The sequence below is a fragment of the Pelobates fuscus genome, chromosome 3, assembly GCF_036172605.1.
Source record: "Pelobates fuscus isolate aPelFus1 chromosome 3, aPelFus1.pri, whole genome shotgun sequence".
NCBI classification, from domain to species: domain Eukaryota; kingdom Metazoa; phylum Chordata; class Amphibia; order Anura; family Pelobatidae; genus Pelobates; species Pelobates fuscus.
Window position 1 is genome coordinate 182,591,730 of NC_086319.1, and position 25,978 is coordinate 182,617,707.

The 25,978-nt window shown below is 41.9% G+C and overlaps 1 protein-coding gene across 1 annotated transcript in view; it reads right to left on the bottom strand.

Annotated features, from left to right (window-relative positions):
* Window positions 1-25,978, bottom strand: part of LOC134602671 (tetraspanin-11-like) — a 235,443-nt gene that overhangs the window by 34,901 nt on the left and 174,564 nt on the right. The window contains exons 6-7 of the mRNA XM_063447794.1: window positions 24,454-24,612; window positions 19,781-19,867 (exon numbers count right to left, since the gene is read on the bottom strand). Of these exons, the coding sequence (XP_063303864.1) occupies window positions 19,781-19,867; window positions 24,454-24,612 (246 nt within the window). The remainder of the gene's footprint in view (window positions 1-19,780; window positions 19,868-24,453; window positions 24,613-25,978) is intronic.

Here is a 25,978-nt window from a genome sequence, read left to right on the forward strand (position 1 = left end):
ATATCAAGGAGCCATTTGACAAAGGGTTTATACGTAGGTATTCTTGTCTGGCAGGGGCTGGTTTATTTTTTTTGTTTCCGGAGATCTACGGCCCTGTATAGTGTATAGAGAAAAATCACCATAAGGAACACATACACTATCTTCTTAATCACAGAGCTGTTTGACAGACTACAAGGGGCCTTTGTGTTTACCAACTTAGATCTTAGGGATGAGCACAACTTGGTACAAATGAAAGAGGGACATGAATGGAAAACCACATTCAATACTAGAATCGGACATTACGACCATGCCGTCATGCTTTTTGGCCTCTTTAATGCTCCAGCAGTTTTCCAAGATTTTATTAATGATGTCCTCAGAGAATATATACATTCTTTTGTGATTGTATACTTGGATGATATTCTGATTTATGCCTCTGATCTACATACACATCACTTACATGTCTCAAGGGTATTGCAAACACTTCTCACTAATGGCCTCTACTGTAAACTGAAAAACTGTGTGTTCATCCAATCAGAGGTAAATTTATTGGGTTATATGTTATCTGCTTCTGGATTCAGAATGGACCCTAAGAAATTGTTGGCAGTAGTAGCATGGCCATTACCTCAAGGTTTGAAACAATACAAAGCTTCAGTGGATTTGCCAACTATTACAGAAGAGTCATTAGGGATTTTTCTTCTTCAATAGCCCACCACTATATATTGTCCTCTGTAGCTTATCTTGAAATGCTAAAAAATACTTTTGTTTCTGCTCCTATTCTCAGACCTCCAGATCTTACGCTTCCTTTTGTATTGGAAGTGGATGCTTCTGAAATAAGAGTAGGTGCTGTTCTATAACAGGGCAAGTCCCCTCACAAACAGTTAAACACATTTGGGTTTTATTCCAGAAAATTTACAAAGGCTGAACATAATTATGTCACAGAGCATAGAGCGCTAAAAGCCATTAATGTTGCCATGAAAGAATCAAGGCATCTCCTAGATATTTCTAAAGATCCTATTTAACAGATCATAATAATCTATCAAACCTAGGAGAGGCAAAAAGGATACATTCACATTCACGTCAGACTAGATGGTCTCTTTTCCTATCCCTGTTTAATTAGCTTATTGCGTATAGAGCATGTAACAGTAATGCTAATGCTTTATCCAGGCAATTGTATATGGTTGAAGAAGACAAGGCTTAGGAGAGTCATATCATTCCTCCTGAAATAATTATAGTTACAACTGTTCTTTCCATATCCTCTTAATTGTTAAGCCATATCAAATCATAACAGCACAAATCATGTGAGACTAAACCTAAAGACAAGCTACATGTTATTCCAGAAGTCAGAAGGGAGATTGTGTACTTATTTCACCAGAACAGGTCTGCTGGACACCCTGCTGTTACTAGACTTGTATCTTGCGACTTCCAGTGGTCATCTCTTAAAGGGGATGTTAAAGAATATGTCCAGGTTTGTGATGTTTGTGCAGCAATGAAAGTCATACACAGAGTGCCATGTTGTTTGCTCCAACCTTTACCCATACATACGAAACCTTGGTCTAGCATATCAGTAGACGACATTGTTAAATTTCCCCATTCCAATGGGTTCACAATTATTCTAATGGTTGTTGACCTAAGATGGCTCATTTGATACCACTTAAAAAACTCCCTCCTCAGCAGTTTTCTCCATGGTATCTGTGACGAAACCAATCTCGCCATATTGTATTGGAGGAGCCTGGTTGCCCGCCTGCTGCCTTTGGATTATGGACCGGCAGCTAAAGGGTTAATTTTGCTGTGCAGAAGGATTTATTTCTCCCTTTCTGCACAGCAGTTCGGTAGATTTCATATACCGAACAAACAGCCGTTCACCAACCTCCCCAGAGCCGTGGGAAGCCGGCCGGCGTTGTTAATTGGCCACCCAGAAGCTGGAGTGTGCCTCCTATTTACCTCCCTGAAGCTGCAGTTAACCGCAGCTTAATTGCTTGTTAACTTTGTGCCTGCTGTTACACTTAGCGGCCGCTAGGTGGCGGTGTTCTGGAGCTCCCCGGGCAGCCAGCGCTTTTCTGCCCGGCTTTCATGCACCAAAATCGGACACTTTTCCGTGCAGGCACCGCTGAACCTCCAGCCCCTGGTTCTCATTCGTATGGATTTGGTGAATGCAGGGAAATTCGGTATTTTATGTTTTATGTGAATGTTCTAACCCAGATAGCAATGCCATGGAGACTGTTCACATAATTAAAGACTTTAGCTCCATGGCACTTAAACTGTATTCGGGTGGTCTGGGTGCCATTCACCTAATAATGTGCACCCAGACCTGAGCTATCTGGGGATATGTAACATGTCTGTGTTTTATGTATAACATGTGTCTGTATGTATTTTAAAGTGATAGTATGTTTCTGTGTCACCATGTGCATAATGGAGTCTGGCCTTTGTCCTGGGAGATAATTGAATTACTTCATTAATTATCTCCAGGACAGAGAGGAGGAAACCAGGATGCATTGTGGGAAAGTATTGTGGCTGTGTGTACGAAAATGATACATGTCCGTCTGCTGTTTCAGTCTTCCATCTGGTCCTCTAGGGGAGTGTCCACCAGGTGGGAGACCTGCATAAATACAGGGGCAGGTAGCCCTCAATAAACAGACCACTGCTTGACCATCAACACGGAGCCTTGTCTCGTTCTTGGGGGGATTCACTGTATGCTGCTGGAAGATTGATTGCTAGGAGTGTAAGCTGATGTCTGCTTTTCCTGTTCGTCTGCTAGCAGCTATTCGTGAGGTTCCAGTTTGGAGTGCTATCTTATTCCCTGGTATGCAGTTCGGGAGTTTGATGTATTCACCTATATCCAAATTCGGGAGTTTTGGTGCTTTTACAGTAGCTGTGCCTTTTTGTGAAAAGGGGATTATCGCCTAAACTGATTTTTACCCTTTTCTGCTGAAACGGTCCGTTACAGTATCTGATAGAATTAGTACATTTGTTTCAGATTTTTGGAGGGATTGTTGCTTGGAGATGGGTATTGATTTGCATTTTCTGCCTACCACCCTCAGACTAATGAAGGTGCCGAATGTGCTAATCAGTCCCTTTAACAATATCTTCAATGATTCATATAACCAGGATGATTGGGTTGACCTGCTTCCTTGGGCACGCAATGAATACTCATGAATACTCTGGAAATAGTCCTTTCTAGATTGTATATGACTGGCATCCTGTTGTTCTCTCGACTGCATTCTCTTTGCGGGGAGTGCTAGTTCTTGATGAACATCTGATTGGCTCCCGTAGTACTTTGGAGCAGGTACTACATCTCTTGTTCTTTCTTCTCAGTGGCAGAAGAGACAAGCTGATAAGCATCAACGTGTAGCTCCTTCCAATATGGCAGAGGACAGGATCTGGCTTTCTACATGCAATATTCGTAAAACAAGCACCATTCATGAAATTAGCTCCATTTCATTGGTCCTTTCCATAGCCTGCATAAAGAGAACCCTGCTTTGTGTGCTTTGGATTTGTCACATTACGTGCGTATACCCATTGTTGTTCATACCTCCCTGTTCAAGCCTCTTGTATGTAATCGATTTACTGGATCTAGTGCTGCTCTGCCTCCTATTTCTGTTCAGGAGGTAGAGAAACATGAGGTTGAATCTATTCTTGACTCTAGACACCTTAGGGGTCATTGGAACGAGTATGAGCGTAGTTATGCTTACCTGTTCAACGCCAATGCCTGATTGCCACATGGCTTGAGACATTTATGAAGTTATACTTATCAATTCAGCACTGGCGAACCACTCCTCCTTTCTGTTCACGAGGGCCGAATTAATGGCTCAGCCGCATCTTTAAATTACACATAGGAGTTCGCTCAGATGGCGAGTCTTTATATAGATTGAAGTTGCTCTTAAAGTTGCCATGTCATCTAGGCCTCCCCATTCTCATACTTTTTGAGTCAGAGAGATAATGCAGACTAATAAAAAAAAACGTGTAAGCCTATATAATGCTAGTTTGGGCACTTATTCAGTGCTCTATCATGGTTTCTGCCTTGCTACATGTATAATGTGTACAGTAAGTGTCTGTTGAATTTCTGATATTGAGCTTGGCTTGTGTTTTGACTATTTTTGGAATCCTGACCCGGCTTGTTTAATTGTATATCAAGATTTCAATTATTTCTATTTCTGACTATGTCTCTCTTGTTATATAATGTTAAGTTCAGCCACTCTAAGGCATGGATATATGTTTTTAAAATACCTTCCATTTGTGGGTTTCCCATATCCTATAAGTTAGGGTAATAACTAGAGTTGAGCAGACACCTGGATGTTCAGGTCCGGCGGGTTCGGACGAACTTTGAAAAAAAGTCCGTGTTCGGGCTTGAACTTGACCCCGAACCCAAACCCCATTGAAGTCAATGGCGACCCGAACTTTTGGCCACAAAAATCCCTCTTAAAAACTCCTTGAAAGAGCTAGAGAGCTGCAAAAGCAAGTCAAATGTGGATAGGGAAATCACTTAAAAAAACATAAAAATAAAAAATACAGATCAGCCATAAAATAGCACGAGATGGAATCTTTGATTTTAGCTTTGGAAGAACATAAATCAAAATCTAAAGCATGGCTGTCAGGAGGATCACCAGAATTATCCATTTGAGAGAGGGTTGGAGTGCAGGGTATTCTCTTTCATTGTTCAAACTGAGCTCAACTCCTGATGCAAGGAAAAAAGGCCTTCACAAGCCTCTGCTATTGTGTACATAGTTTATACTAAGTGACCCATAGGTTGAAGAGGCGGTGACCGTGGCGGTGTAGTTGGAAGCAGCGGTGGAGGAGGAGGAGGAGGTAGCCAACACTGTTTTTTTTGCTTTTGCTTTTTTGTAATTGTGGTAGCCCACAAAATATTGGGGCATACAACAAAATAAACATTTGCGGCCTGCGGTGCATTTCTTGCAGTCCTGATGCATGGAGAAATGCTCAACTCCTGATGTAGGGAGAAAAGGCCTTCACAAGCCTCTGCTAATGTGTACCTAGTTTATACTGAGTGACCCATAGGTTGAGGAGGCGGTGACCGTGGCGGTGGAGGAGGAAGCAGCGGTGGAAGAGGAGGATGAGGTAGCCAACACTGTATTTTATGTTTTTTTGTTTTTTTTTGTGTTAGCCCACAAAATATTGGGACATAGAAAAAAAGAAACAATTGCGGCCTGCGGTGCATTTCTTGCAGTCCTGATGCATGGAGAAATGCTCAACTCCTGATGCATGGAGAAAAGGCCTTCACAAGCCTCTGCTAATGTGTACCTAGTTTATACTAAGTGACCCATAGGTTGAGGAGGCGGTGACCGTGGCAGTGGAGGAGGAGGATGAGGTAGCCAACACTGTTTATATATATATATATTAATTGGGGTAGCCCCCCAAAATATTGGGACATATAAAAAAATACAACTCTGTTCCGCAGAGTAGCTGTTGACATTATAGTTGCGCAGGAACTTTGTTGACTCTAAAGAACCTCGGGCAAACTTCACATCCCCGTGGCGGCGACTTTGTTTTTATTTTTTTTTTTTTTATTATTTTTTTTTTTTTATTTAATTTTTATTGAAAAAATTTTTTTTAATACTTTAAATACAAATAGACATGTATTGGTTCATCCATGGAACCGTTTACAAACAAACAAACAACAGTTGTTGTGGAATACCTCTCATACATCTTAACTGAGGTTTAACAGTTTTAGCCAATAGTTATTAGGCCCTATATTGCAGTACAGTATTACCATAATATTCCAGGCTAAGCTAAGTCTGTCAGACAGTTACGTTTGTTCAGCAATAGATCCTCAAAAATTATTATCCTTTAGTCCGCTAAAAGACTCTAGAATGCCTCAGCCTTGTATCATTCTTATTGGGTCTTGGTATCCCATCCTGCCCTTGCACTTACACTCTCACTGTTACTCTTACGTCTATAACATTCATATAATGCATTCATGTGGAATTTGGGTTTCCTCATATGTCTCATACATATAGAAAAGGTAGTTTATACGCTCAAGTTAACTCTTTACGGGCAAATCATCCCTCCTCCTTTATCCTTCTCTTAAATTTTTCCTCTCTTTTCCCTTTTTTAATTAACTAAAGCTCTTTTAATATCAGTGATAAGACTCAGATAGAGATCCTTAGTTTTATTTTTAAAATGCAAATTTGGTGAGATCCCACCCATTTCCATCTCAATTTGTGAAATTATTTGGTTTTTCAATTGTTGCACATTTGGTACTAATGTTTGTTTCCAAGCTTTAGCAATCAATAATTTAGTAGCCGAAAGGCAATGAATTACCATAATCTCTACTTTTTTGTCTAATTTCGTTCCATACAAATGTAATAATGCTATTTCAGGTTTATTACTCAGGCAAGTGTCTCCCACCTTGCGTATTAGTTTGAATGAGAGGTCCCACAAGGATCTTATTCTGGGACAGTTCCACCAAATATGCATCATAGAGCCATCCATGTGGAAGCATCTCCAGCAGTTGAGGGGATTACTCTGGGAAATTTTATTAAGTCTACTTGGGACCATGTACCATCTATAGCTTACTTTGATGAAATTTTCTAATATATTTAAACAGTGTATGAATTTTTTTACTCTTGAGTAAGCGTGACACCATTGTTTATATTGAATCTCCATACCCAAATCTCTTTCCCATTTTTTAAAAGCTGTAGGAATATCTGATCCATCTATATCTTTTAGTAATTCCATTGTTGGAGAGTATTTGTTTTTAGCAGATTCGATTGAAAGGACCTTCTCAATCAGAATACCCGTATCACCTTCGGTAATTAATACATATTCTTTCAAAAAGCTTTTAACTCGAAAGTAATTGAATAATTCTCTAGAAGGTAGAGATAGCATGTCAGATAATTCCGCATACTCTTTTAGATACTTATCTACATATAGGTCTTTAATTTGAATATTTTTATTTTTATGCCAATTTGTCAGGTTCATATCTGTCATTATGAGTTCTAATGTTTTGAGGGATACAGTGTCTGGTATCTTGTTGTTAAACCCCAGCTTTCTTTTTAGTCTATACCATTCGCTCAGTGTCTGAGAGAGAATCGTGGATCTCCGATTTGGAAAGCTTTTATTTTTTCCGATATTATTCCATAGCAGTATTTCTAGATTATCTATCCCCTCTCTATGTGTTTCTAGTTTGTACCATGCCTGGTCATTGATATCCACAATTTGTAGATTGGAAGCGTGTGTCGTCATAATTGCTTGATATGTTTGAGATATCAAGGGATAGCTCATCCCCCCAGACTGGGCTTTTTTGGCTAACGTAGTGGCTTTTATTCTGGGTTTTTTACCTCTCCAGATAAAGTTTGTAAAACTGCTTTGTATCATGTTCAGCCAGTACACTGGTATTTTGAGGGGGATCATGCAAAATAGGTATATCCATTTTGGAACAATGTAAGCTTTGATTGTATTGATCCTTCCCCACCATGATATCTCAAGTGGCCTCCAGTCTTTTAAAAGTTTATTTGTTTCTTTCAACATTTTTAAAAAGTTATTTTCCATAGTGTGGGACACATCGGCTGTCAGCCAAATGCCCAGATATGAGATTTCTTTAACTACCCAGTTGAACGCATATGTCTGTCTTAAATATTGTAGCTCGCACTCTTTCCGTGGCGGCGACTTTGCATGCGGATGTCATCGATATCAACTTTCGATGCCAGTTTCTGCGCCTACCATGGTAATTCTCGAGCTAATACATGCCGATGAGTGCTAGGGGTCGGCCGCTCCGCTTTTGCACCCTGCTCCCTCTTATGCTGTGCTGCTGCCTCTGTGCGACCAGCTCCTCTTCCTCCAAAATGCACACGTCACTCACATGACATTGATTCCATGTGGGGTCTAGGACCTCATCATCCTCCACATCATCTTCCACCCACTCCACAACCCTGCCCTCCTTGCCAGAATGCACACTGCAGAAAGCCACAGCAGTTGGCACCTGTGTTTTTCCAGCATGTAAAGTCTGCAAAGGACATATGGAAATTGTTTTCGGATTTACTCCAGGCAACACTTTTCCCTATAAACTGACCTCTCAGTTTGACTTGTGAGGGTATTTCCCCAGAATTACAATATTTTTGAAGTAACTCTTAGCTATTGATCACTGGTTTAAATATAGCAGCTTGTTATCTGGTAGTTTCTAGTGTAGAAAAATTAATCTGTTTTCTATCACTTAGATCTGTGTAACAATTGTTGTAGGTGTGAAACAATATTACAAGTGACCGATGTAGTAAATTCGAATCAAAGTTACACTTCGATTTGACTCTCAGATATGAAGTGAACACCCCAAATATACAATTTACAGCCCCCCCCCGCAAAAAAAAATGACTTTTTATAACTCTAACGTAAGCAGCAGATTAGCAGCAAAACAATTAGAATGTTTACAAGTGCGCATAAAGCACGATAACGCTTCGATTTGACTCTCACATATGAAGAACAGGCCACAAAATGTACTATTTAGCAGATTAGCACCCAGAAAATAAGAATTTTTACAAGTGCGCCGTAAGCGCACTATTAGACGCTTCTATTTGACTCTAAGATATGAAGTGCACGCCCCAAAATGTACTACCCCACTAATGTTCTATTTAGCAGCAAATCCCATCCCTCTATGGATCATCTTTAAGGTGTTTTAACACTTTTATTGGATTCTGCCTGTGCCAAATTCAATTTATTAGACATGACTTGGAAAGGTGCATGCTTGTCTATATAAGGTCTCACAATTGTAAATTAATATAGAGTAAAAACCAAACTAAACTGAGGTCAAAGGAACTGTCAGCAGAGATCAGATTATGGATTGTGCTAAGGCACAGATCTGTGGAAGACTACAAATATTTGGCACCATTAAAAAGGTTTTCAATACAACAGTCTCTTCCAAAACTCTTAAATGGAAGACGTTTGGAACAACCAGGATGCTTCCTAGAACTTGATGCCCAACCAAACTGAGCAAATGGGGGAGAAGTATCTTAGTAAGAGAGAAGAACCCAATGTCACTTTGGGTGAGCTCAAGAGATCATCTGTGACGATAAGAGGGACTTGCTGATGGACAACAATCATTGCAACACTCCACTGATCTGGCCTTTATGGCAGGCTTGCCAGATGGAAGCCTCTCCTCATTACAGGACACATGAAAGTGCTCTGATTTAAAAAAAAAACAAACAAAAAAAAAAACACATACAGGACTCACAGATTGTGAGATATGATGCTCTGGTCTGATGAAAGGAAGATTAAACTGTTTGGCCTCCTTTCAATGCATTAAGTCTGGAGGAAACCAGGCACTGCTCCTCACCTGTCGAAAGCATCCCAATGGTGAACCATGGTAGTGATAGCATTATGTGAGGTTGTTTTTAGTAGCAGGGACTAAGAGACTGGTCAGGGCTGAGGGAAAGCTGAACACATAAAAATACAGAGATATCCTTAATGAAAAACTGGTCAAGAGTGCTCAGGACTTCAGACTGAGTTGAATGTTTACCTTCCAAGAGGACAATTATCCTAAGCACACAGACAAGACAAGTAAGAGTGGCTTAGGGACAACTCTAAGAATGTCCCTAAGTGGCCAAGCCAGAGTCTAGTCTCAAACCCAATTGTGCATCTCTAGAAATAACTGAAAATAGCTGTCAACTAATGGTCCCCATTCAAACTGACAGAGCTTGACAGGGTCTGCAGTTTGTTTTCATCAAAAGACTTTAGGCTGTATTTGCTGCCAAAGGTCATTCAATTAAGTACCGAACTAAGGTTCTGAATACTTATGTCAATGTGATTTTTGTTTTTCCTGTTTAATATATTTGCATTGGTATCAGAAAATAGGTTTTTGTTTTATCATTAAGGAGTATTGAGTGTAGACTGACATGAAAAAAATACTTTAAATAAAATAAGGCTGCAACATATAAAATGTCAAATATATATATGTATATATATTTGTGTTAGGTGCTTATGATAGTACAGTGTGAAATACCATAGATAAATGTAGGATAATAAAAAGAGCAAGTCGGTTGTGGTGTGCCGGAACCGACGATGAGGTAGGCCTGAGAAAGAAGAGGGCAAAATTAAAATAAACAAATTCATTTACAGACAACCAATACATATACATTTTATCAACCAGACATGTTTTTGAAAGCATTCCTTAATTCTTGTACTGGATTAGGTATGTACCGTGAGTAAGCGGATGACTTCCAGCGCCCCAGTGTTTTGATAACATGAGTTGGGATGTTTACACTGGAGGCTGTGGACGCGGCTCCTATACGAAAGGAGTGCCCTGAGTAGTTGGCTGCGTTGAGGCCCAGTTGTGTGAACAAAGACCTGACGTAGGTCATGAAGGTTGTAGTGGTGAGTACTGAACCTTGCAGCTGTAGTAATGGTTGTGAGGGTAGTAAGTTATGATGCTGTATGTAGGCATCAAGAACCCTGACTGGACACCATCTGTTGTGCGTGGGATAGTAAGGAATGTTTACGGGTATGTGCTGACTGGTTTGAAGTGAGGTAAAGTCAGGATATAATGATCCATATGTTTTGTCAAGTGGGAATAGAGGTGGAAAGGAGTAGTTTGGGTCGTGGAGGTTGTAGTGAATTCTCTCGGTCTTAGAAATCCATAGAAAGCTATGTATATTGCTGTTTTGATGATAGAGTTTGTATTGGTGTCAAACGGTTTTAAGTCAAGCAGGTTAGATAATGCTTTAAAGATATGGTTATCTATGGGTAGCCTCTGGGCTGTATGTGTGGGTTCTGATTTCTGAATACCTCTGAGTATGGTCTTAATTTGGTGAGAGGCCATGAAACTGTTGTTATTTGGAACTGTTGTGTAAGATTAGCATGTGGTGTTGAATGCCAGTGAGATAGAGTTTGATGGTGTTATATGACATTTTAAGTTTAAGGTAGCAAAAGGAAGCAAACCCCAAAAAAGATGTCATAACAAATGGTTGCATGATGTTATGTTCCAGAAGGAATCTTTTGAAAGCTCTGTTGTATGTTTTGTGTGTATTGTTTGAAAGTGCCAATTGGGATAATGTCCTGCTATGCTGCATGATGGTTTCTAGTCCAGTATGAGTTGTTGAAATGTTGGAGTGTTTGTGGCTGTGGGTGCCGCTGACGGGAGTGCTTGATGAAACGCCTGAAATTTAAAGCGAGACAAATTGTCAGCAGCTCTGTTACATACACCTGGAACATGGAAACAACATAGGAAAAAATTATGACAAGCTGCCAACCAAGTGAGTTTCCTCAGAAATCTCATGATTGTAAGGGATTTGGAACGACCTTTGTTGATGATGTGACAGGTTGCCTGGTTATCTGAGTAGCAACGAACTGGCATGTTTGCCTATAAATGACCCCATGCTACGGCAGCCGCCACGATGGGATAGATCTCAAAAAGAGCTAAGGTAGTGGAAAAACCTTCCAAATCCTGAACTGCTGAAGGCCAGCTGCCCCAAAGCCATTCGTTCCCAAAACTTGCTGCAAAACCAGTGGTAGATGCCGCATCTGACCAAATGGTGGGAGATGAGTCAGTCAATTGAGGGAGGAACATACTTTTACCATTCCAAGTGGATAAAAATCTCTTCCACATGTTTAGATCTGCCGTAGCTTGGGTATCTAAGGACAACCTGTGCGTGTCATGTAGGAAAAGTGGATGCAATAGTCGTGATATAAAGGAGCGGCCTTGAGGTATGATGCGCATAGCAAAATTTAGTGATCCCAGCAGAGACTGTAGCTCTTTGCGGTTGCAAGTACCGAGCTGAAGGTAGCTGTTTATGTAAGTAAGAATATTCACTATCTTATCTTGTGGTAGGCCCGCTTGCATTGTGGCGGAGTCTAATTGGATACCCAGAAAAGTGATAACCGTGTCTGGCCCCTCTGTTTTCTTAGGGGAGATAGGTACACCTAGTTGCTCAAATAGCTTAGTGGTAGCTTTGAGACTAGTAGGAGGTGAAGTGTTCTCCTCGACCAGTAGGAAATCGTCCAGGTAATGTAATACCGTAGGGCATCTGGCTATGTTCAATAGTAACCAGCATAATGCTTCGGCAAATGTGTCAAAAATAGCTGGGCTACTTTTGGACCCAAAGGTTAACCGGGAGAAAAAATAGTAGTTCCCGGACCACTTGATGCCATGCAGGTGCCACAGTGTGGGGTGGATTGATAGTAATTTAAAGGCGTTGGTAATGTCGGTTTTACTGAGCCAGGCTCCAACTCCTGCTTGTATGATAGCGGTAATGGCGTGATCTATGGTGGTGTAAAGCAGGGAGAATTCCACAGAGGGGATGAGGGAATTAAGACTGGGGTTGGCCGATGAGTGGGGTGCCGATAAGTCAATGATGAGTCTCTGTTTTTGGGAAGATTTCCCTGTGACAATACCAATGGGGTTAGTGCACCATTCTGTGAATGGGGGAGTTTTGAAAGACCCCAATACGAAGCCTTCAGCCACTTCTTGAGCTATGAGGGTGTCAACCGCTGTGGGGTTGTGTTGGGCGGATTGTAGATTAGGGCATTCCAGAGTTCCGACTGGTAAGTGTAGGATACCTGTATGGAAGCCTTCTGTTAAACCAGAGATAAGAAAGTCTATTAGGTGTCTAGATGGGTGCTGAGACATAAATGCAGTGAATACTGGCATATTAATGGACGTTAGGTAAGGCTTGGAATACATTTTATTTGGACACATGGTCTTTGCATGTGCCCTAAAACATTTTGAACAGTGGTCTACATCCACTGTAATTACAAGACCCAACATTAAAATTATTACATATCTGGGACTTGCCCAGAAACTTGATTGGGCGTCCCAGTTTGTCTCGTGACAACTTCTCTGGAACCCCAGAGGAACTAGCTCCTTGCGTGGAGGCATGTTCGTCCGCCGTGTTGGGACAAAAGTTTGTAGTATGGGCTGTGGAGGAGCAGTATGCACAAGCCGGTGTTCTTAGACCTGCAAAGTGTCTGCAAAAAATTATGGTATCAATCCTTCCCCAGTTGGATCGTGTTCCGTACTGGGAGAAGACTCCAGACACTTTTGCAGAAAAAGATCTATGGTAGTCATAGAAGGCTGAACCACCATATTTGTTGCCCAGGTCTACCAGCTTGTGCATATAGAGATCAAACTCCTCTCTTCTGTTGGGATAGACCGCACAGATGACATCCCTGTAAATACCAAAAGCTAGTACAAATTTAGGGATAGTCAGTTTCCTGTTTAGGCGGGCATCCCTAGACCTGACAACAACAGATACATCATCATAAGCATACGTTTTATTCTCAACAATATCCTGGGAGGCAATCAACAGGGAAGCCAGGTTGACGTTTTTACCTTCCAGGATATCCCTTTTTATATGCTCAGGTATCATATGAGCCAGGGCTAACTTCCTGGTCATCCAGGGTGATGGCTGGAGCAACTAATGGCAAGTCAGCTGGTGCTTGTGAAGCAGCAGCGGGTGGCCCTGCTAGAGTAAGGGCCGTGGTGACCGACTCAAGTTTCTCCAGCCTGGAGTTGACCTTGCTCATGGATGCCATGAGTGAGGATAACATGGCATGTATATCTCCTGGGTTGAAGTGGCTAGGTCCTTCCCCGGCATCCATATTATTTGTAGATGTGCGTAGCAGTTTGAAAAGTTCTGCTTTCCTTGCTGTAGCGGGGTAGGGGATTTGTCGTCTCCTCAATTCCGTGGTTATACGTGGGATCATCCAGGATCTGATCGATACTGGACTGGCTAGCTCTCCTCCTTGTGTGGGAGTGACAGCTCTAGCCGGGGTGCTAGGCAGGGAGAAATCCTCTACCCCTTCCTGAGACATACTATAAACAAAACAATTAATTAGTATAGGAAACCACCAAATTGTACTGGCAGGCTAGCTAGGCCGGATGGGAAAACATTATACTTGTTTGGTGACAGATGAGGCCCTGCTAATTGCCAAGCAGCTTGAGAGGCTCTATCTATGCGTTGGCGCGAGGGGTTATTGAGGCCACTCGTCGTAGTGGCAGGAGTTTTAGGCCTCTCGGTGACTGTAAGACAGAAAACAGGGGAGTGGCAGGTGAGGCCCTCTCTATGCAACATGCGAGGCGGCTAGCAAACGTGTGGCCCGATGGGTGTTTGCCTCTGAAACGTTTGAGGCGGGGTGTTGGCCTTGCGGGACCACTAACTGATGGTGATTGCCAAGAAGGGGTAAATACCTATTGGGATGCCTGTGACCCTATTGCCAGCACTCTAACCTAGGGGGATGAAATGAAATGTATGGTAGAAATACCATATGAGCAGGTGTACGTCCCTGGTAGTATGACAAATTCACAGGAAAAACCTGTGTGGAGCAAATATATATAAGCTTGACAGCCTGAAATGGGTAAAATAAGTAGTATGATGAGTGTGGATTGTTGGAAAGAAAACAGTCTTATAGCCTGTAGCAGCAATGTTTTAAGGTTTGCTTGCGTATGAATGCAAATAAAATGTTGATACTATGCAATAGATATGTGTTACTCAGAAATGTTGGCATGGCTTTAATAAGATATCTGAGGGAGGCCGTGGCCTATGTACCAACAACATATGTGTTATATAATAATGGTGAGTAAGGAGAACATAAAATGTAAGTTATATATATATATATATATATGTATATTACTGTGCAGGAAACATATGATTGGTTGGATCAGTACGTGTGATTTAACCCGAGTATGCATGAAAAGGAATTAAATCCTTATGTGTCATGTTTAACAACAAAGAAATGAGGCCTGTAACGTAGGCTGATTTAATTGTAATGAAATGGATAATTTAAAAAAAAAGCGTGGGAGTCCAATGGTCTATACAGAAATGTTAGCTGGTTTTATACCCTTGATGTAATAAGTGATACCTTAAAAATAGCATGAAAATGGTCTGTCTATTTAACCAAGCAACTTTTTAACCAAATGTAAATACATGAAATGATGAAATGTAACTCACGAAAAAGATCTATGTGAATACCGTATATACTCGAGTATAAGCCGAGTTTTTCAGCACATTTTTTGTGCTGAAAAACCCCAACTCGGCTTATACTCGAGTCAATAGTCTGTATTATGGCAATTTGCATTGCCATAATACAGACTGGGGCTGTGGGGGCTGCAGAGAGCGTTACTTACCTGTCCTGCAGCTCCTGTCAGCTCTCTCCTCCTCCGCGCCGTCCGTGCAGCTCCCTCTGTCAGCTCACAGTGTAAGTCTCGCGAGAGCCGCGGCTCTCGCGAGATTTACACTGGGAGCTGACCGAGGTGCTGAACGGACAGCGCGGAGGAGGAGGGAGCTGACAGGAGCTGCAGGACAGGTAAGTAACGCTCTCTGCAGCCCCCACAGCCCCCACTGAACTACCAATGCTGGACCACCAGGGAGTAAGAGCCCCCCTCCCTGCCATATATCAAGCAGGGAGGGGGGACGAAAAAAAATAATAGTAATAAAATAAAAAATAAGATGAATAATAATTAAAAAAATATATTAAAATAATTATAAAAAATAATAATAAATAAATAAAAAAAATAATAAAATTGCCCACCCCCCACCACTGCAACACACACACACACACACACACACACACACACACACACACTGCACTCATACACACACACACTGCAACACACACACACACTGCACTCATACACACGCTGCACTCATACACACGCTGCACTCATACACACGCTGCACTCATACACACGCTGCACTCATACACACGCTGCACTCATACACACGCTGCACTCATACACACGCTGCACTCATACACACGCTGCACTCATACACACACTGCATTCATACACACACACTGCATTCATACACACACACTGCATTCATACACACACACTGCATTCATTATACACACACTGTAAATAAATATTCAGTTAATATATTTTTTTTTAGGATCTAATTTTATTTAGAAATTTACCAGTAGCTGCTGCATTTCCCACCCTAGTCTTATACTCGAGTCAATACGTTTTCCCAGTTTTTTGGGGTAAAATTAGGGGCCTCGGCTTATATTCGGGTCGGCTTATACTCGAGTATATACGGTACATAGCAGAATAACCGAATCTTAGTATAAAGGGAAACAGAAGTTAGCATGAATAGCTTAACCGTATGCATTTTAATGCGAACAGCAATCGTGCATAGAATATACTATGAATAAGTGCCGACCAGAAAGCACAAACCGAAATGACAATCGTTTAAATGAAGCAAGGAAAAACAGTTTGTGCGAATTGATCGCTTCTCTAATACGCATAATTTAGCCGAACAATTTGTAAGAAATGAAGCCGCGAAAAAGGCTTTGAAATGCGACTGTGCCGAGAAAACCGTAAAGCGAGAACCCGTGCTGTACCGTGCGCCGTGGGAACTGATCCTGGCGTGACAGGTAGGTCTGACTTACGGTTTAGGAGTCCCTGGGACGCGATCTATGACGAAGACCCGGGTAAGAAGCTGGACGGACGGAAAAGGCCTGCAAGAGGATTCCTGGACACAGCTTGCTGCAGAAAAACTTGCGTGTAAGAAACACAAGATGGCGTCTGAGAGAACCCGGAAGTGGATCCTCATTCAACTCTGACCTCGAATGGTAAGGAGCAAGGTAAGTGGAGTGCCTTAAGTAGGCTAGAGGTAGCAAACCAGCCCCTCCCACAAATCCAGGCAAATTCATACATGCATACATACACACACATTGTAATATAATAAAGGCTACTATAAAGCACACAATGTGAATAGGGTGGTAGAATTGTAGAATTCTATTTATAGAATCCTACACTTCTTTTATTGCCATTGAAAGGAAATAAAAAACAGCAGTTTTTTTCTTTTTCTGTCCCAGTATCTGTAAGAAAAAATCGCCAATGTTCTATGATTTCGTTACGCCATATATCATTTTCTAATTGAAGTGTCAGAACGAGTGAGAATGTATCTTAAGTCAATTTGGTTTTGCTTTTTGCTCTTGGAGCAATACCAAGCAAGTTTTGCAGATGCATTATTTAGAATGTTATGATTGCTTTATTGTTCAGAGTTGGGGAAATTACATTTTATATTACGTACAATATGAATTAAACATTCTGCTGTTAACAGATATTTAAAGAACAAGCAAGATAATGTGAGAGGGAGATAATATTCTTACAAGGAAGGTATTCTGTAAATTTAGTATAAAACATTTTATGTATTTACAGTGGTACAGCCAATGCCAGCATCACTGGTATTTTTAGAAGTTGTTTGTTTAACATGCCTGGTATAGTAGAAGGATTAAATAGCCGATTCAAATAACATTCTTTTTAAGCATAGAGGTGCATTGGAGGTGGATAAATAAGGAGCTCCACCTCCAGTCTGTGTATTTGTGGCCATCAAATGAACTAAAGAGCAATACATACAATTTATGTATTCAAGTTGTGAGCTCATTAATTGTCACACACTGATATACACATGACTTGATGTCACACATCAACTCCCCCATAGTAGAAAGACATGCTTCCCACAACTTCTCTATAATTTAATGGTACCTACCACACATAAACACACATTCTGACACCGGCACACACCATTTGATCTTCACACACATTCAAATTGTGGCGCCAACACACAAACTTATAGTCTAGAAAATACTCACACATACCCTTACAAACTTTTACATGTAACTGCACCCGCCTGCCTGCAAATTAAACAAATACATAAAATTACTCTTTGGCACCTCTCATATACAGGCACTTGTCTGCACATGGTCTATCTTAAGTCCACCCAGACATGAGCACACTTGACCTAACATGTTGACTTCAAACTGCAACAATTGGTCCCCTATACATTTTTCTTCCTGTCTGGAAGGTATGCAGGCTATGTTGCAGCATTTGAAGTACTGTCTGCACGGTACCTAAGTTATGTGAGGGTTGGTGGTTGATGAACAGATTCTACAATCTGGCCCTAGGAATACAAATGTGTATTCATGACGTTATAGTGCTCTAGTCACAGTTTGAATGAACGGGCCCCGCACTGCAAGAGTTAAAAAGGTGATTTAATTAACTTTTTTCCACGCAGCACTAATCACTGCGGTTAATCTACGCCTCTTTGGTTGAGATCATTGAGATCGATGATCTCAGCCACTTGAATCATTTAGGGAAATATTTGGAGGCTAGTGCGAATGTTTGGCAAATTGCGTTCCTGCAGAAGAGTAATGTTTTCAGCTGCAGGGTTAAAATGGGGAGGCATGGCACCTAAACCACTTAATTCACATGAAGTAGTCATGCCTGTAGAGTCCCTTTAATGCCACTTTTTAACTCACCTTTGTAGGGTTATTTATTTATTTCACTTACTCACTAGAGCAACAATCTCAAACGCTTCCAGGATGTTGATGGCCTACTGTCATTAACATACCTATTCCCGGCACGTGTGCTGCTCCTGACTGGTTGCACGGCCCAAATGCTTCATGTGGCAGCGCAACCTGAGCAGGGTATACTTACCATTCGGCCCAGCGAACAGCTTTGTCTCCTGGTTCATACGCGAGTCTTTTTTAATCAAAATACTGTGACGTCACACCCGCCCTTAAAGTGACAACGTCATCCAAACTACCCCATTATCAATAATTGTGGAGTTGCAGAGATTATCAATCAGAATTATTGTTAGCCTATATAAAAAATATTTGGACTCTTGTTCCTTGCCTTATCATGGTTTCTGCCCTGATACACATTAGTCCTCACAGTAAGTCTCTCTTGTTATAACTTGATATTAACCTTTGCTTGAATTTGAGTTTGTGTATTTTTGGTATTCTGGCCCGGCTTCTTTCTGACCTTGTGTATATCTGGTATCCTGACCTGGCTCCGTTTATCTGTACTTCTATATCCCTGGCCTTGGTTATTCTTGACTCTGTCTTTATCGGTATTAACATTAAATCTGGCCACTCTAAGGCCTGGTTATACATTTATCTAATAAGTTGGAGTAAGACCTCTGTGACACCTACAACCCCCTAACTCTTTGAATGAAAATTATTGCGTATATACAAGAGACACTGTCCAATTTTATGCCTTATCAATATCTGTATTTTAGGATAACGTAATAAATGAACACATTTCCTTATTAAGTAGCACACCTGTTAATATGCTGTTAATCTACAGACTTTCTTTCCTGTGCAACTCAATCCTAACCACCCTTTATTCTAGTCCATTATTAACACCTTTGACATATTAGTCTCCCATACCTGCACACCTTACACAAGCAGTACACCCATGGGTGGACTAAACAGTTTGTCACAAACCAAGTGCCCGACACCGCAGGAGAATAGACTTGGAGAATTATTTCGGATCAAACTGCTATTCAGCCAAATTTGGGCTGGTTAAGTGTTCTGCACAATTTCTAAATTTCCAGCTGAAATTAAACCGAATTATGGACTAATGGAAAAATGTACTTATTCAGGGGGTCAATTTTCTAAATTACACCTGTTGCGTGAAACAAATTGATGATTGATGGCTAGGGTACAGCCACTAAATGCTGGTTTTCACAGATCAAGTGAGAAATGAGCAATAGAGGGAAAACAGTAGCAGTAGTAAAATAAAATCTCTCTCTCTCTCTCTCTCTCTCTCTCTCTATATATATATATATATATATATAGTAAATGTAATAAATATACATTTTTTTGCTACTGCTTCTTCTCTTTTTTTCCTCTTTTAGTTACTTTATTCATGTAATCTGTGAACCAAAATACTTATTTAAAAGTACAACAAAATATATATAATTTGGCTTGATCTTCTGTTCCGGTTCCCTAATCAACATTTGGCAGAGGCATACCAACATCTGAACCATATGTTGAGTATCCCATAATATTTTCTTAGGAAAATATATTTCATTCGTCAATACTGAAATTTATATATATAAAAAAATGTTACTACCTGAAAGCATGCGATTCCCACTGAAATAGCCCCAATAAGCAAAAGATGTTCCTGAAGAAAATCTTCCAGTTTGGTAATACATCCTTTCTGTAAGAAACCATAAAAAAACAATGTGAATTAATATTGTGAATTGACCATTTTCAGTCGTTGCTGCATAATATAGCTTTCAACAACCAATAGCTACAGCACTGGTCAGACTTGTAAAAATCCTATTATAGGAAAGTTCTGGCCAATAGTGGACACATAGGTACAAACGAGGGCTGTATTCAGTCTTCCTCTTCTTTGTTGCTGATTTATGACATATATGGTTTTGCTCTTGTTTGATGACGGTACTGACGATAGGAAGTTTTATTTATTTCTCCTATGTTTCAGTCACTCAGCCACTATCTGGCTATTTATCAGTCTTCTACCACTATAATGCATTGATTCTGTTCCAAGATCTTGCGTCTGCCTGTTGGTAGCATTAAAAGGTTACTCCAACCGTTTTTTATATTAATCCCTTAAGGACACAACTTCTGGAATAAAAAGGAATCATGGCGGAATATTTACGTCATGTGTCCTTAAGGGGTTAACTTTATTTTATAAAGCCCTGTTGAGCATTAGTATCTTGTCCATGCCCCTCTTCTTTTCAGCTTAAAAAAAAAAAAACCCTTAAAAAATGACTAAACTTACTTGGAACCCAGCGCCGGGTCAAGTTCTTCTACACCCGGTCCGATGTTACTTTGCCTCGTTTCTTCCCTTTACATAGTTCAATCAAATGTGTCATGCAGTGAATTATTTGATTGGATGGATCTCAAGGTCCAGAACACATGCATGCATTCTGAGGCCTTGTACCATGCATGTGGTATTCTACCTGCAGGAAAATTGATTGCTCTACTTAGCAAAACAGGGCCAAATAGGACTGTACTAATTGTCTGAGTGTCAGCTGAGTGCTTCCAGGGAATGAGTAGAGGGAAACTGCATGTGATACTGGACCCAGGGGCGTATTAGCCGCGAGGCAAACAAGGCATTTGCCTTGGGCGGCATTTTCCAGGGTCGGCAAAAAAAGCCGCCCCCCAAACGCCCAGGGCAAATGCGGGCGGGCGGCCGGCGAGGGAGCACTTCCTCTGAGCTGTCTGCTCAGCTCCCTCGCGCGCCGCACAGTGAGGCTGGGAGCCGGAATATGATGTCATATTCCGGCTCCGCCTCCCAGCCTCACTGTGCGGCGCGCGAGGGAGCTGAGCAGACAGCTCAGAGGAAGTGCTCCCTCGCCGGTCGCCCGCCCGCCAGCACTGCCCAGCAGCCACTGGACCACCAGGGTAAGGAGGCTGGGGGGTTAAATAAAAAAAAAGGGGTTAAATATGTGAGTGAGTGAGTATGTGTGTATGTCTGTTAGTGTGTGTGTGTGTGTGAATGTCTGTTTGTGTGTGTGTGTGAATGTCTGTTAGTGTGTGTGTGTGTGTGTGAATGTCTGTGTGTGTGTGTGTGTGTGTGTCTGTCTGTTAGTGTGTCTGTGGATGTCTGTTAGTGTGTGTGTGTGAATGTCTGTTAGTGTGTCTGTGTATGTCAGTGTGTGTGTCTGTTAGTGAGTGTGTGTGAATGTCTGTTAGTGTGTCTGTGTATGTCTGTTAGTGTGTCTGTGTATGTCTGTTAGTGTGTGTGTGTGTGTATGTCTGTTAGTGTGTGTCTGTTAGTGTGTGTGTGTGTATGTCTGTTAGTGTGTGTGTATGTATGTCTGTTAGTGTGTGTCTGTTAGTGTGAGTGTGTGTATCTGCTAGTGAGTGTGTGTCTGTTAGTGAGTGTGAGTGTGTCTGTAAGTGTGTGTGTGTTTCTGTTAGCGAGTGTGTGTTTCTGTTAGCTAGTGTATGCGTATCTGTAAGTGAATGTGTGTGTGTGTATTTAGAAGGCGGGGCGGGGGAAGGGTGGGGGTGGTGGGGGCGGGCGGGGGGAAGGTTTGGATGGGGGTGGCGCGGGCGGGAGGGGGGCGCCTGAGTTTTTTCCTGCCTAGGGCAGCACAAAACCAGGATACACCACTGACTGGACCCGGATTGGTTGATAAACTGTAGGTTATTAAACTGTACTATAATGACACCATAATCACCAAGCTAGGCAGGTTGAGAAACTGGTTGGGAGTGACTGAAGTCTAAGTGACATAGCGTGGAGAAAAGTGTAGGAAGAGGAGAAGGACGAGAGGTTGTCTGGACTAGCAGGCAGAAGCAAATAGTGGCCTACTATCAGTAAACATGCCTGTCACCTTAAGTTAACAGTGTGTAATGGGATAGGAGGCAGGGGCGTATTAGCCGCGAGGCAAACAAGGCATTTGCCTTGGGCGGCATTTTTCAGGGGGCGGCAAAAAAAGCCGCCCCCAAATGCCCAAGGCAAATGTCTTGTTAGCCTTGCGGCTAACAAGGCATGCTGGGCGGCCGGCGGGCTGCTGGGCAGTGCGGGTGGGTGGGCGGGCGGCGAGGGAGCACTTCCTCTGAGCTGTCTGCTCAGCTCCCTCGCGCGCCGCAGAGTGAGGCTGGGAGCCGGAATATGACGTCATATTCCGGCTCCGCCTCCCAGCATCACTTTGCGGCGCGCGAGGGAGCTGAGCAGACAGCTCAGAGGAAGTGCTCCCTCGCCGCCCGCCCACCCACCCGCACTGCCCAGCAGCCACTGGACCACCAGGGAGACAGATACCCCCCCCAGCATTCCCAAAGGTAAGGAGGCTGGGGGGGTTAAATTAAAAAAAAAAAAAAATGTATTAAATATGTGAGTGAGTGAGTGTGTTTGTATGTCTGTGTATGTCTGTTAGTGTGTCTGTGTGTGTGTATGTCTGTAAGTGTGTGTCTGTTAGTGTGTGTGTATGTCTGTGTGTGTGTGTCTGTTAGTGTGTGTGTGTGTGTGTCTGTGTGTGTGTGTGTCTGTTAGTGTGTGTGTGTGTGTGTCTGTAAGTGTGTGTTTGTTAGTGTGTGTGTATGTCTGTTTGTGTGTGTGTATGTCTGTTTGTGTGTGTGTATGTCTGTTTGTGTGTGTGTATGTCTGTTTGTGTGTGTGTATGTCTGTAAGTGTGTGTGTATGTCTGTAAGTGTGTGTGTGTCTGTTAGTGTGTCTGTGTGTGTCTGTTAGTGTGTCTGTGTGTGTGTATGTCTGTAAGTGTGTGTCTGTTAGTGTGTGTGTATGTCTGTGTGTGTGTGTCTGTTAGTGTGTGTGTGTGTGTGTCTGTGTGTGTGTGTGTCTGTTAGTGTGTGTGTGTGTGTGTCTGTAAGTGTGTGTTTGTTAGTGTGTGTGTATGTCTGTTTGTGTGTGTGTGTATGTCTGTTTGTGTGTGTGTATGTCTGTTTGTGTGTGTGTATGTCTGTTTGTGTATGTCTGTAAGTGTGTGTGTGTCTGTTAGTGTGTCTGTGTGTGTCTGTTAGTGTGTGGGTCTGTGTGTGTGTGTGTGTGTGTGTCAGTGTTTGTGTTAGTGTGTGTGTGTCTGTAAGTGTGTGTGTGTGTGTATGTTAGTGTGTTTGTCTGTTAGACTGTGTGTGTCTGTTAGACTGTGTGTGTCTGTTAGACTGTGTGTGTGTCTGTTAGTGTGAGTGTGTGTGTGTGTATCTGCTAGTGAGTGTGTGTGTTAGTGTGTGTGTGTGTTTCTGTTACCTAGTGTATGCGTATTTGTCAGTGAATGTGTGTGTGTATTTAGAAGGCGGGACGGGGGAAGGGTTGGGTGGGGGTGGCGCGGGCGGGGGGGAGGGTTGGGTGGGGGTGGCGTGGGCGGGAGGGGGGCGCCTGAGTTTTGTCCTGCCTAGGGCAGCACAAAACCAGGATACACCACTGATAGGAGGTTAAATTCCGACACCTGCTTCTAAGTCAAGTTATTTATGTGTGTGGCATAGTGTTTGTCAGTGGAGCATAAACATACACAACCACAGGCAGTGCGGACAGGACACAGGGTTAAAAGGTAAAACAGGAGGAGAACATGAGGTGCCCTAGCTTTCCCCAGAAATAAAAAGTTGCCCTGGAGGACATAAACTGGACTTCAGAAAGACAAAACAGATAAACAACAGCAAGAGACATGGCAGAATGTAGAGGTCAGAGATGTTGTCTAGGGTTCTGATTGCACTCGTAAAGAGGTAGTGAGAATTCAAAGTAAATTTTGAATTCAAGGCCAAAGTAGCCGAACAGGAAACATCTGACTTAGAAAATTTGTCTCAGTTTGACAAATGTTACCTTTCACTCGAAAATCTAATCTTAGTAAATATTTCCTCTGTAAAGCCATGAAGGAAGGAGAATGTGAATAGAATTAGTGAATGCGTAGGGAGAGGGTATAGTCGCTGCTGTCATTATGTAGTCAGTTCAAAAGAGCCTTCTATAAATGAATGGGTGAAATGACTGGTACACTCTTAGAGCACAGTGAGCACATGTGAGATCTATCCATGGACTGGTCATCTTCCACAAATGACCACAGACTTTGAGATGCCCAGCAGCACATACACAGCAGTTTGTCCTGGCTGCTGAACAGATATACATAATTTTAATCAGTAAGCAATCTGTGCTGTGTAGAGAGAGGAGAGGAGTAATGAGACTGTTACTGTTATATACACAGATAATAGAACTGGTTACAACCCCTTGGACATTTTTTAAGCAGCTGCTGTCAAATGTATCACCAGTTTAAATATATGAGTAGTAGAATGATCCAGATTCTAACATTAGTAATGGCTACTTACCTCCACTTTGAATATATTAGAAGGATGATCCCGCTTCCCACAATATAGGGTGAGAGTCTTGCAGCAGCTGTCTGGTACCACTCTACCACTGGATTGTGTGGAGTTGATATAATAACTGTATTTCCAGTCTGCATAGCCATCACTGCCACAGCATCTAAACTGAGCAAGGAAAGGCAGAAAATGAGCCTTTTAACAATGCTTTGTTTAGTAGAATAATTACTTGCATTACTGGGAATAACAAATTAATTGTGTTGTGTTAAATGAACATTATGCTGTCTTACACTACTTATATTATCCAAATATACAATACATGACAACTTACCAGTTTTAGGCTATCCCCTTTAAAAATCAATAATTTAGCATACATTTTTGTGGCAAACTTACCTGCTTCACATACCCACGCCGCTCCCCTTGTCGGCCTGAGCAAGTTGAACGCTACAAATGGTTGCTTTGTTCCCCTCCTCAGGTTGCGCGGACCAAATGTTTGACGCGGTGGCACGAACTGAACAGGGAAATAGCATTATACTTACCATTGGCACCGCCGAACCTCTCCCCCTCCTGATTAACAGCAGCGCTTCCATGCATTCCCTCAGATGCTGCAAGCTTGAATGGTGCATCCTTATATGTTTGAATGAAGTGACGTCACGCCCGCCCTTAAAGTGACCATATCATCTAGGCCACCCCATTATTAATCATTTTGCAGAGATGACGTGGACCAATAAGAACATCTGTATAATGTCTATATGTCTATATAATGCTAACTTGGGCCATTATTCAGTACCCTAGCGTGATTGCTGCTTTGATATACGTTTAGTGCTTATAGTAAATATATGTACATATAGTTGGTATACTGATAATGACTTTGGCTTGTATTTGACTTTGTGTATTTCTGGTATCCTTACCCGACTTGTTTCTGACTTTGATTATTTCTGGAATCCTAACCCGGCTTGTTATTTAGTTGATCTGTATTTCTATAATCCTGACCTTTGCTATTACTGACCATGTCTTTATTTTTATTATGTTAAGTCCAGTCACTCTAATAACAGGTAATATGTCTATTTAGAACCTCTGTTTGTGGGATTCTACATTTCCAGTAGGTTGGGACTCCGTGATAATTTCTTAAACTAGAAAAGCTAACATTTCTGGGGAAATTGTGTGAAGTGTTCTTGCCTCCACCAGTAGTCTGCAACTGGAGTGGGCGGAGTAACTGGGTGGAGTGGCTTGAGTAACTGTTGTGTGGTTGGAGTGGCTGGAGTAACTGTGGAAAGGTTGGACTGGGCAGAGTGACTTTATGAAACCTTGATTAGCTGTATTGTTGTAACATTGTATGTTACTGCTTTTTTGTTACAGGTATAACGAATTGACTAACATGGAAATATATTTATTAAATGTGACAGTGTTCACTTTTGTGTTATCAAAACTGTAGGAATGACAGCAGTTTAGAGAATGTGTTTCATCTAGCAGCCTCTGTGTTCCGGAACACTCTGCTGGCTGCTCACACACCTGGGTTCCTATGGCAACTCAC